At 40.1% G+C, this 13,493-nt stretch overlaps 1 protein-coding gene across 1 annotated transcript in view; it reads right to left on the reverse strand.

Annotated features, from left to right (window-relative positions):
- Positions 1 to 13,493, reverse strand: part of GABBR2 (gamma-aminobutyric acid type B receptor subunit 2) — a 489,338-nt gene that overhangs the window by 14,683 nt on the left and 461,162 nt on the right. The window contains exons 15-17 of the mRNA XM_075744642.1: positions 12,563 to 12,787; positions 6,062 to 6,244; positions 3,518 to 3,647 (exon numbers count right to left, since the gene is read on the reverse strand). Coding sequence (XP_075600757.1) covers positions 3,518 to 3,647; positions 6,062 to 6,244; positions 12,563 to 12,787 — 538 coding nt within the window. The remainder of the gene's footprint in view (positions 1 to 3,517; positions 3,648 to 6,061; positions 6,245 to 12,562; positions 12,788 to 13,493) is intronic.

A 13,493-nucleotide genomic window follows, 5' to 3' on the forward strand; every position in this document is an offset into this window, starting at 1 on the left:
CGCTGTGCGCAGAGCCGAGGTCGCTAGCAGACACGGTGACTCAAAATCATCTGAGGAATGCAGCAAATGAAGTTAAGGGGATGTGTTTTTAAATTCAACTGGGGAAGCCGTTTGAGGTCCCAGAGCCACGGTCCATGGAGCATGTTGAGAACTGCTTGACCACACCAAGTTATCTAGCAGCGCGGACAAAAGCCTGCATTAAAAAAAAAGCAATCAAACCATAAACTACAAATCGCATTTTCCTAATTGCTTTTCTTACATAGCCAATTGCTGCAGATGTCTCAGGGACATTACGCGTTTGTGAACAAGAGATGAGTGTCTCGGAAATTATCTCTCTTTAAATGAGATGTGCCGAACTGAAATGCACTGTAAAGAAGGAGTCCCCGTGCCAGCAAAGAGCTCCTGGGCTACACCAGGAGCTGTTGCTGTTAATAACTAAGCAGGAACCCCAAAGTTATGAAACTTTGCCTGAGGTTAGGCAGTTATGGGAGTGCACAGCTGTGTCTATCTATCTTGGCTGAAGTAATTTAACTTCTGTCTCCTAAATCCATATTTGATGTAAATGATGGTGGTGGGGAAGGAATGGAAGAATCAAATAACCTCCTGTGGCACTTGGCTATAGGAGTTAGGAATTTTAACTCTGGACAATTTTTGCAGATCAGAAACCTACTGAAGTGTACTATGACATTAAAGTTTGATTAGGATTTGTTTGAGATGCATAACTCCTGTGTTATTATCTGTTCTCTGAAGTGCAGTGTCCTGAATTTTGTAAGCAATAGCAAGGGGGATACGCTACATTGCATTCTCTATGTAAACTCCATCAGAACAGCAAGGTATTTTATAAAGAAGATTGACATAGGATTCAGCTGTGTCCACAGTGCAAATGTGGCAAATGATCTGCTATGATTTTTAGCTCCAAGTCAGCTGCTATTTTTAGCATCTCTCTTCACTGTTCTATTCCCTCTCTCTCAGCTCACATTTTTTACAAGGTCCAAGGTAGGCACAAACCTTGTCATCCCCTTAACAACAACATCGGGCTGGCTTCCCCAGTTGCACGGTGGAGGTGAGACACATGGTCATGTCTAGGTCATGATAATAAATTATTTACAATTCCGAAGCTTCGCTCAAGTACCATCAGGGACGCATAATTTCAGGATTCCGTACTTTCATTTACAGAAAGTTACATGAAATACATAGCTACAGAAAGCATAGTTATGTCTGTCAGAGTTAGCTTTCCTACAGCCGTAAGGGTCAGAATTTTTTAAAGTACCATTTAAGTGATGTCTGTTTGCATCTGCACAGAAGCAGCAGTGACTCAGCAGCATGAATTCTCCAAAGCCTTGTTATTTTGATTGGAATGGCAAATTTAAATTAAGCACATAGCTTGACTATTGGGAATGGATGCAGTGAGAGAAATACAGAGGAGATTCAGACATGTAGCTGCGGGACAGGGAAATGGGGAAAGAGACAAGAGGCAGAAGACATGGAAATGGAAGGACAGAAAAAGGCTAGCAAGGGTTGTTGAACATGGTGGCTCAGAGCCTGGAAGTATGAATATTTGATGTCCCTCAAGTCAGGATCAGGATGCTCCGTAATACTCATGTTTGGGGCATTCGCCACCAGGTGTGGGACCAAGTTTCCAATTCCTGTTGCAAATTGGGATCCAGGTCTTCCTCATTCCCGGGTGAATGGATGCTCTAACACATTCAATATAAAGATGGCCAAAGGAAAACATCCTTCTTTTCCTTCCCCTCTGTTTCGTGCGGAGCTTTATGTGGTAAGTCCATTCAGAAAACTGTGTCCAGCAACTTCAGAAGAATGTCTACCCTGTAAATCCCAACAGTTCATAGTTCCAAGCTACTCTATACATTAAGGCTCTGTACATATAGGTGATTTTAAATATGTACCCCGCAGCAGAAATGTAGCAGTTAGGGAACTGTACTGGGGGAAACTTAGGAATACAGACAATCTTGGACGCTGCTGCGTAAAGCAGCAGTTAGGCATTGATGTCTTTTGTAGCTATAGCCACAAGTAAGTGCAGAAAGGTTATATTTTTCTCCTCGATTTCTTTGCCAGCATCCTACTGCTAATGGAGTGCAACCTGCTGTGGGAAGCATCCTGTCCTAAATTTATACCCAGCGTATCTCTTGAGAATCATTTTTATTTCTCATACCCAAACTCAGATGGGCATTTGGCACAAGGTAATGTATCTTTTTTTGCTTGAGATATTATTCATGATTTATCATTTTTGCTGCAGCATCTGACATGAGTGGAACATTGTATGTGTTCCTTTCAAACACTTGGTAAAACTGCCTCATCCCACTCACTGATGTTAGTTCTTGCTGCTGATCTCAGCCCAATAATCACACGCCTCCAGCAGCTATTTACGTTTTCCTTTTCCTCCTTTCCCCCCCTTCTGTTTTTTAATTTTAAAAAGGACACTGGGAACTCTATGGAGCTCTTCTTTTTTTTTTTTTTTTTTTTTCCCCACAAGTTACATAACTGAGTGTCTACCCAGGCTAAAACAAAAGGCGCATGCAAAAGTAACTTTATCCAACCAAAATTTCAATATACTTCAATAGCATATATGTTGCTGTTGTTCTAAAATTGTTCTTCAACAACTATATTTACAGGAGTAGCTTCTGTTCCACTTAACCAATCTTATGCTGCCACATCAATAGGAAGCCTGACCCTAGCATTGCAACAAACACGCAAGTCTACGACTTCCCAACATGGGGCAACTAGTTTTCCATGTACTGTAGTAATATTCAGCTGTACAAAGTCATTTGCCAGAAGTCACAAAGTAGATCCATTCCAGAGTCAGAAATGGAAGCTGGGTGTCCTGGCTCTCACTTTATTGCACTATGCACCAGATCTTATTGCTTCCCAAAAGTGAAATAGCTTTAATGGAAGCAATTCTTTCGCAGATATTTCTTCAGGGAGCGATGCAAGAGACACAGTAGAAACAACTTAGGAATATTACAGTAGTCATGAAATCCTTTTTTATCAGTTCCTAGGGAAGAATTTTCATACATGAGTGCCTTCAATTCTACATTTGGAGTCCAAATCTGCACTGAAATATTTACATGCTTCTCTTCTACGTGCTTGATAGCAGTGTCCAAAAGCAGGATTTGAACGTCCTGCTCAGACGAGCACATATTAAACTGAGCTTCCTACTGCTGAAGGCTGGCTTGATTTACTCTCACAAGATCTGAAACACTCTGTGACCTTCCTTCCTCCATGCAGCACAGAAAACTTGACTTCTGAACACAAGTACACTTTCAAAAGTTTCTCACTTTACCGTGTGTATTATACACAAAGGGCATACAATAGAAGACACATGTACAGAGAAACAACTACTCAGTGGGTACCATACAGCTTATTACGTGATCTGTGTGCTTTCTGAAATGCAACCAAAGTATGTAAAGCTCTATCTTACCAAGGTCCAAGCGCTCTGGAACCAATCCAACTATTCAAAATCTTAGTGGGTTAAGCTACTGATGGATTTTGCTCTCACCTTTGCTGTCTGTAAAGTTCCGTATACTAAGAATGTCGTTAAGATCCTGATAGTGGTTCTGCTTAATGTATGTTGTTTTCTCAGGAGTGTCCTGAAGCTGCATTGTGACCTCTTCCAAGTCTTTGTCCAGCTGCAAAACAGAAAGAGTATGAATCCCTAAAAATTCAAGAGTCATTGCTTCAGGTATCTGCAGTAACTGCATAGCTTTCTATAATTAGACTAGAAGGCAGGTGGCAATGCAATTGCCACACTGAGCCAAATGCAGTTTTCTTATAGTACTGCAATACTACCTCTAAAAATCATGCTACAAGTAACAAACCACGTTCAGCTGTGATATTGTGCACAGGGTATATGAGAAGAATAAGCTTTAGTAGTTGACAGTTTAAGCAATTCAGATGTATTGCTGAATAAGAAAGAAATGGGCGTTAGAAAGCCCAGTCTGAAAACCTCTCAACTATTTATTATTTATGCGTACAAATGTGGCATACATAGCTATATCCACTTTGTTGAGTCAATCAAATTATCAAACGTAGAAGAGAATATAAGTGAACTATGGCTTCAGGACATGTCCAGCTATGTGAGTGACTGCAGGCACCTCTTCTAGGAATGTTTGTTTTCCTGAAGATTATTTTTACTCCTTTTACCTTTCTTAGAGAGACAGACTCCTGTTAGACTTTTTGTTTGTATCTCCGTGTGTTTTGAAGAAAATCCAACTCAGTTTTTAGTTTTGGGGCTGAGCACACTCTATACTTTTGTGATTTGAAAATTACCCCTGTGTTTTCTATCTTTTGTGCCTTAAACTCTGTAATCTGATAGCTAGCACTAAACTGCTGTTGCAGGCATAACTTTCCAAGAGGGTAAAAAATGGAAATAAGAGGAGGGGGAAGAAACAAATATCCCAGTCCTCTCTCTGCCCAAAGGCATCCTTTAAGACTAGAGGGAGAGGGAGAGGGGGAGAAGCACAGATGTTTTCTGACTGGAAGGGCCACAGCACAGATGTGGGGTTGGTACACCCCTCACTTTTAGCACTGAGCTGAACATAGGGTGCTCTCCCCAGAGGCTAATTTGTATCCAACTGGCTACAGCCCCAGTAGAAAATAACCAGATACAAGCATCTTAATGGTGATCTGGGATGCTGTCTGTGAACAGCTGTCCAGGATGTGGTGTCCAGTGTACACCCCACTAACGACTGTCTTAACTGAATTTTAAAAGTGCTGAATTTAGATTTACATTGTTTCCTTATAGAACTGGGACAGAGCAACTCAAGGTACATAAGCGAGAGATGTAGCTGCTAGCCACCGTAGGGCATGCTCCAAATCCCCTTGATGATGAAACCCTCGCTTGGACCTACTGGTTCTGGGAATTTAATTTGATATATTTAAGCAAAGTCTAAAAAGATCAGCAGGGCCCTGCGTGCACTGCTATGGCTCAACTGCCCTGACCAACCTTACCCGTGATCGCCGTCATGAGCCTTGCGAGGCACAGGCTGAGGTTTTGTGAGTTGGGAGGCTTAGTAGAAAAAAACTACAGTAGGATAAAGAAACTGAAATAGCCAGCAGCCAGCTGAGCCTTCATTAAAAATTTCAAGGCTCTTACATGAAAGGGACCAGGCAAAGCTGAACTAAATTTCTTTAACAAAGTAGAGATAATTTTTGTTTCTGGAGTCTTTGGTAGGCTGAGTAAACAGCTTTTGGTTACCTAGGCAATTGTTGTTAATTAAGATCTGGAAGAAGTAATTGTTGCAATAAAATACCTTTTCTTCAAGGTCTAAGAATACTTCATAGACTAGGCAAGAACAAGTTAATTGTTTGTAAGATATAGATCAGTTATGGTTATCTTGTCTCACAAAATGGGCAGTCTTCATGGCTGATTTGTCATTGTTTGAGGTCTCCTGAGCAAGGATGGACATAATTAAAATTATACATGTTATAGCTCTAATGGCATTCATGCGCTCCATGTACTTAGCCTTTCTCTCGGTAGAGACTGAAGAAACTTCATGACCTTTGTGCCAAAAAAGTCAGCCTACATGACCATAAAGGTCTTTTCTACCTAAAGAAGATATGTAATTCTGTTTCATGGAAGATGTAAAGATCTGTCTAGCTGAGCAAGTCCTCAGAGAGACTGAGAAATGACAGCACCAGCAGTCTCTGAACTCAGCTACGAACAGGAACAAAGATAGCTCTTAAGTGCCCCTGGGGCTGCGGGTCTCTGTTACGCTTGCATGTAAAGGTTGCGCTTCTAGAGCTACTGCTCTGCGGTGCTCAGCACGTCCATGTAAAGCAGCAGGGCAATTTGCCTGTTCAAATAAATAGGGGAAGTTTCATTTTAATTTGCTAAGGCACATTTTCATTTTATCACACCTGCTAAGTACTCACTGTATTAATTAGCTATTCTTATAAATAACCTGTGTCCGATTATTTCAGTATTTTGCTATGGTGAAAGCTAAATTTTTCATCTAAAAAGTAGTCAACATTTAAGCAGATTACAGAGTTGCATAAAAATAATTTAAAAAATTGCCCAGGCAGTATACACAATAAACAATACCTCTGTAATTTTCATTCTCAAGCGGTGGTTCTCTGACTGCAATCCTTCTAGTCGAGATGTGCTGGCCTGATTGACACTGGTGACTGATGTTGATGTTTTTGAATCTTCTTTCTTTTGATTTTGAGTGAACTGAAATCGTCTGTTCTGTGTGGCTGCATCTGGATTTGTCCTCAGTGTGATGAGCTGAAAGGTTTAAAAGCCTTAAGAAATCCTGTAGATGGTTTTATTTTTGCAGCTATTTCTTTTGTATCTCAAAATATTGAAAGGTAAACCAAGTGTTCCTTTCTGACTTTCAAGTACAAAATTCTGGAAAGTGAGCTCTGCTTGCCATGTGCAGTACTTGACAATTTCTGAATAACTTTACAGAATAGGTTGAACCAAAAAGATTTTGCAAGGGGAAGTGTTTCAAAAAATAAGAGAAAATTCATTTAAAATATATTTAACTGGATTTTAAGTATGTTAAAAATATATTTTAATAGTTCATCAAACATTTCTTTCTCCTTCATTGATATCTTTATACTTTCAAAGGATATATTCCTTCTTTAAGAAAAAACCAACCCACCAAGCTCTTCTCTTCTCAAGCACAGTTTCATCTGAAATTTCTCCTTTCCTACTGTTACAAGTAACACTCAAGCAGAGAGAGGCATGAAGCAGGAGTATTAACAGAAAGAACCCATGGGAGATTGCACTCTGGAGATAACAGAAACTTAATTAGGTTTTAGTGACCCAAAATAAACCAAATCTGTTCAAATAAATTAAATAAGCCACTTTAAAAAAAAAAAAAAAGTTAACCTTAAACATATTTAATTTAAGCAAATATAAGTAAGATTTAACACTCAGTGACAATGTGAAAATATCACCTTGACATGAGGAGAGAAAACTACTAGCTGTTTGGCAAGGGGGAGAGAGCTTCTCAGATTACTCTAGAGAATACAGAATTTATGATTACTTGCCAAGCAGCATACATATATATTTGTATACAGACAAAGCTGAAGGAGCTCCCTGCCCTGAGATCATTAGGCATGGCATCATAAATCCAAAGGTGTTGAGTTGTCTGAAAGGAGAGAAAGAGAAATAATTTCGTAAGCAAGCACAGCCAGATGTTGTGGTATAGTCCCATTTTGGAATCCCTTCCTCTTGTTCTTCAGAGCATGAAACTGTTCTGCAGCTGTGGTGGCATGAAATCAGGACCTAACTTCTGACAGAGGGAGATCTGACTGGTCAGACACTGAAGCACCTGGTCCCTGGCAGGTATTTACAGACCAAGTCTGCAGATTGGGATGGTGCTTGAAGACAAAAAATTTCCTTTTTCAGGTGATAAAGAAGATGGAGAAGGCTGACGTACTCAATGCCTTCTTCAACTTAGTCTTTACTGGTAAAACCTCCCTTCAGAAATCCCAGACCCCTAAGACCCTTTAAGCAATTGAATACAACAAGTTCATGCAACCTGATGAGGTGAATCCCTGAGGACTGAGGGAGCTGATGCCATTGCGAGGCCACTCACAGTTACCTTTGGAAGGTGGTGTTGGTTGGGAGAGGTTCCTGAGGACTAGGAGAAAGGAAATGTCACAGCTGTGTTTAAGAGAGGTGAGAAGGAGGGTCTGAGGAAATACTGCCTGGTCCTCCTGGGAGGACAAATACAGCAAATCCTCCTGGGAACCATTTACAAACATGTTAAGAGCAAGAAGGTGATTAGAAGCAGTTAATGTTGATTTATGAAGAGGAAATCCTGTCTGACCAACCTGATAGCTTTCCTCAGTGAGATGACTGGCCTGGTAGATGAAGGGAGAGAGTTATTTTTCTTAAGCAAAAATTTCAACACTGTCTCCCATTAACGTCCTCACAGTCAAACTGATGAACTAGGGACTAAGTGGCCAGCGAGGTGGATTGAAAACTGTCTGAACTGCCAGGCTGAAAGGATTGTGGCAGCCAGTCACTAGTGCTGTACCTCAAGGGTTCATGCTAGGATCAATACTGTTTAACGTCTTTATTAGTGACCTGGACAGAGCATACCCTCAGCAAGTTTGCAGACGATCCGATCCTCAAAGAAGAGGAGGGGTTGGTACACCAGATGATTGTGCTGCCATTCAGTGGGATGTCAAGAAACTGAACATGTGAGCCAACAGGAATCTCCTGAAGCTGAGCAAAAGGAAATACCAAGTCCTGCCCTTGGGGAGAAAGAAACCCCAGGCAACCACCCAAAGAGGCTGAGGGGGATTTGGCTGGAAAGCAACTTCTCAGTAAAGGCACTGGGGATTGTAGTGGACACCAAGTGGACCGTGAGCCAGCAGTATCCTGGGCCAATGGAGGTGATCCTTCCTTTCAACTTGGCCCTGGTGAAAGCACACCTGGACTGTTGTGTCCAGGTGTGGGCTCCCTGATACAAGAGAGTACTGAAGAAAATCCAGTGAAGGGCCGTAAAGGTGCTGAAAAGGATTGGAGCCTTTATGATACAAGCAAAGGCTGATTATTTAGCCTTGAGATGGAAGAGATTGGGAGGGACATTATTCATGTGCATAAATATGTGATGGGAGAGAGTAAAGAGGATGGAGCTAGATTCTTCTCAGTGGTGCCCAATGAAAGGAAGGGAGGCACACACTGAAAAAACAGGAATTTTCATTTAAACATCATAAAAAACTTTTTCTACTGTGAGTGTGGTCAAATGCTGGTACAGGTGCTCAGAGAGGTTGGGGAGTATTCATCCCTGGAGACAATCAAGACCCAACTGCTCTAGGCCCTGAGTAACCTGCTGTAGCTTAGTCTTCCTAGAGCCCCTGCTTCTCCTCTACCCCATTTCTTTGATTCTAATTAGGCTGGTTGTAATGACTGGTGTATCTAACTCTCAGACCAAAAACTCCATTAAAATGAAGTTAAAGGTGAAGAATGGTAATTACAAGGCTTCTTAAATTAGCAGGCAAAAGTGTTACAAGATAAAAGCTCTGCAATTTGATGTGGTCTAAGTTCAAACTGAATATAAGATAGAAATATAGCCATCCATCATTTGACTCATCTTCATCTGGGAGTTTTTAGGTAGAGACTGGATGTTTTGCCACAAGGACATATGCTCTAATGAAATCATTCACATGATGTGGATTAGATGGAAAAGTCCATGGGCAATGTTGTTGGCTCACACTGTACAAAGGATGAGGTTAGATGAGCTTTTTTCTTTTTTTCTGGCCATAAAGTCAGTGGAACTTGTGTCTTGCTGCCTCACATCTGTGCAGTTTCAATTTCGACAAAGAGTCAATGATGAATATCTACAATGAGTCAGTGCCAAATAGACAAAAAATGCTACCAACACAGAAAATTAATGTTTTAATCCTGGCCCCCTAGACCTGATTTTGCCTTGCTGCTCTACAGAAAACTGGATCAGAATTAATGTGTTAATGCCATTGCAGCCAACGATGGTATGCACTGGGTGGGTGACTAGAAGTGAGCACAGTGTTCTGTCTCAAAAAGGATGGAGCAGAAAGAATGGAAGGACATGGATATTTGATAAACATGGATAGGCATGGGAAAATTACTTCATGAAGAGAGAATACATATTAGGATTGCTTCTTTTAAAGAAGTGATGAGTATGCTGAAAACTACTATAGATCTGTTGGCCCTTAAAAAGATAGACATAACAGTTAACTTCTAACAGGAAAAATATACATAATGCATGTTTGAATTCTGCAGATCACTTCTACAAGATATCCTTGAACCCAGAAATCTATAATAGTTTCAAAAACATTTGGGCATTTTTTGATTAGATAGCAAGAATGTCTACAGTTACTGTAAGTAGGATGCAGTATAATGGATACCAACATTTGTATCTGAGGATACCTCTAAATGGAGAGAGTGATGAACACTTTTACCCTGATCTATCTTACTCTACTATGGGATTTTCCTCATGTTTTTCTGAGGCACTTGGTGCTGAACGAAATGGTAGTGGATGAGGTGGGCTTTTAACCGGAGAAGTATAGTAACTGCCATGTTATAAGAAAATAAGATGAGTAGAGCTGACAAAAAGCAAGGCAAAAATAGCAGTTTTCTTTCCCTAGTTTGCCTACATAGTTGAATAGTTGCCTGTTCAGGTTCATAAAAGGGCTGTGGGGCAAAACTGAATTCCAGCACTGTTGGCCCAGAAGACTGCTGAAGATTAGTTAAAAGGAATGTGTTTTACTCTGTATAGCAGAGAAGTAGTACTCACCTGGCCCAAAACAACGTTACTGTTTGCATTTGTCTGGCCAGTTTAATAAATGAAAAAGTGCAATCTTCCAAGTCTTTAGTATCATCTCCCACGCTGGATGAGACACAGGCTTTAGTATTTCACCAGCAATCTCCCTATTGTACTAATCTCCCAAAATTGTACTAATTACCTCCTACTTATTAAGGGGAGAGATTTGGCGCCTGTCTCACACTGACATCTTACCTAGATGTACAAACTGGGTGGTGTCGAATCTAATCTTCTGCGGGGTCCAGACAGGCTTTTGTGAAACCTGTGCTGGAGCAGGTTGCAGGGGCGAGTGCTTGCCAGCCGTCCTGCTGTAGCTGTGGCATGGCATGGTGAGAAGAAATGTAGGGCAAAATATACCAGTGCAAGAAGAAAAACTCTCCAGTTGTGAAAGCACTCACATGGGCACTGGAAGTGCTGCATTCCACCTCCTGCTTCAGCGCCTTTTTTTGTACCTTACCCAATAACCATTTTTAATTCCAAATAGCCAAACATTTGGAAACCTGACAATTCATGGAACGAGATGAAGTACTTCACGCTAGAAGGCTATGGTTCATGTTTGTATTTTGAGTAGAAAGAACTGAAAGGAGAAATGAGGGCAAGGTAAACAGGGTTTAAAATAAGAGCAGATGAAGGGGCTAAGAAAGGAAACAGAAAAGTCATTTCAGAGCCTGTGGCAGCAGAAAAGAAGGATGGGCAAAGGAGCATGAAAGCAAAGGGGCAGAAGAGCATGTCACAGCATTAATAATATTTTCTCTTTGAAGAGAGTTCTGACAGTCTGTGGAGGTATTTTTGGCATCAGAGTTTTAATATGCATTTTCTTACAGCATACATGCTTAAATCTTGCAGTATTTTGAAGTACTCTCCATTGCTGTGTTTGTGAATGTTTACTTAATTTAGATTGTGATTCTTCCCAAAGATCCTGATTAAGAATATCACTATCTATGTCTGTGCAGCTTTTTAATTTTTGATAAGTGAATTGCAGAACTTGTAAAAACATCCTGGTTAGTTGATCCTGGACAATGAACTTTGCTTTTTTGCAGATCAGAAGTCAGCTTCCATTGCCAATTTGTGCCTCCTATTCCTTTCAGAGGGAACACTTTGAGATAAATTTATTAGCTTGTTTCTTTTACACATATAGTTCTCAGTCCCCTTGTTAGAACCATCACCAGGGATGCCACTTAAGACCAGAACCTATTGACTATAGTACATTGATTGAACATGAACCTGTAAAGAGTCACAAACTTTTTATCACCACTCATTTGAAAAACCTAAAAACAGATTCGAGAGGTGAAGGGACCTGTACCTTGACTCTTGCCTTGCAAATGTTTCAGACATCCAAGACATGCACATCTGCTTTGGGGTGATAAGCTAGGTTTATGCAAGTCACTTAAAATAAATGCAGTTATACATTTTAATTCAAAATATCAAATACATTCTCCAGAACTTGAGGCTTTGCTAAAGTAAGTTTATGTAGAAACCAGTTTTCTCTTCATTCAAGATGTGTCATACTCTTGCCTAAAGCTTAACTCCACAAGTGTGGAGTTAATCAAGTTCCAGCCCTCTGTGGGTAAGCATCTTCTCAGTTCTTCCAACAACGCAAAACACGCACACCCTCAGAGCCCAAAAGAGCAAAAAGAAAGGAAAGCATATGCCTCCCAGGCTGTGTCTCACTTAGTCCATTAATATACTTGTTAATAAAAATATCTTCAGTGTCAGCATCTGCAGTGTACCTACAGTTTTCCTCTGAAGTACTGATAAAGCCTATTGTACCACCATACCTGAGTACCTTAGAGGTTTCAATACAGTTGGCTTTACAGCATGCTACTGAACTAAAAATGTCTTACTGTTTTATAGGTATAGAAGCAGAGATCCTGATTATCTTGCTTAGGGTACATAAGAAATGTGGCAGAGTAGTCAACTGGACCTGTGCCTCCTGAATCTCCGCTTATCATGCTTTCCAAAAAGTTCCTAAAAGTTGGAAATGGAGACTATTCCATTGAAATTACAGAAAATAGCATTCGTTTCCCCAGTCACATATTCCGTAAAAGATATCAGCATTAGAAACCATGTATTCACTCGCCTGTAACTTTGTATATTCCACTTTCTCCAAAATCTCCTGAAGCTTTGTTCTTCCTCTCAGAGACAAGAGATTATAGATGGGCTTGGTTTAGAATTCACACATCCCCCTACGCTTGAAAAGGCAATGACCTTGTACATATTAAATCACAACTACAAAACAGAAGGAAAAAAAATCCAGACCCATGCTAAACAAATTCACCTACCTTAGGTACAAAGACAAGGCAGAGAGTAATGGTGCTGCAGAATATTATGACTAAAGCAACGATGCAGAACTGCACATTGGGTTGGTCCCGAGTAAGAAATGAAACAGCAGCACCGATGATGCACATTATCCCCACGTTGTATACACTCATTCCGATGTACTTGCTATCATTCAAAGCAGGAATGCTGACATTTCGTGTCTCCCAGGCTAGGAAACACCCGAATAACTGAAATGGTAAAAGAAGGAAAGGAAAAAAAAAAAAAAAAAAAAAAGAAGATAATTATAAGAGGAATTGGCTGACATCCAGAAAAAGCATTGATTTAAAACTGGTATGTTTTCTAATTGACAAATATAGGTGATATGACAATACAGAGATATGCACCTACCTTTTACCCAATATCTAATTGCCTAAGTGATTTGTTTTGCTCACTAGGACAGAGTCCTGCTCCCACAAGAAAAATGTGAAACTTGAAATTAGTGGTGATGGGAAAAAAATTCTCTAAATGCTATGCTTATCTTTATTTTATACTTTTAGTAATTTTTAAAGACAGTCCTTCCTGTTTATTTTCAAGGATTCCAGTAAAGATATAATGTGCATTGTTCTTTTAGCTATTTTTAGCAGCTGTTCTCAATATACTCTTATCAATCCAGTCATTCATTGTATGATTATCACCTACAATAAAAAACAGCAGGGCCAAGATATGTCCCATGGGAGACAAACATACAATGTAGAAAGTGTCACCCTAGTTGTTCAGACTGCAATTATAATGTCTTTTATTATTGTGGGAGTTGGTAATGGCCTTTCAATTGCAGTTGTCTAATGATTTCTGGTGTAAAACATTCTTGTGGCAATTTTTTGTTTGCTTGTTTCTTTGGCGTATTTTTAAGTTTTAGTGCCTTTGTTATTTACAATATGCTTTTGCAATTCAGCA

The sequence above is a fragment of the Balearica regulorum genome, chromosome 2, assembly GCF_011004875.1.
Source record: "Balearica regulorum gibbericeps isolate bBalReg1 chromosome 2, bBalReg1.pri, whole genome shotgun sequence".
Lineage (NCBI taxonomy): Eukaryota > Metazoa > Chordata > Aves > Gruiformes > Gruidae > Balearica > Balearica regulorum.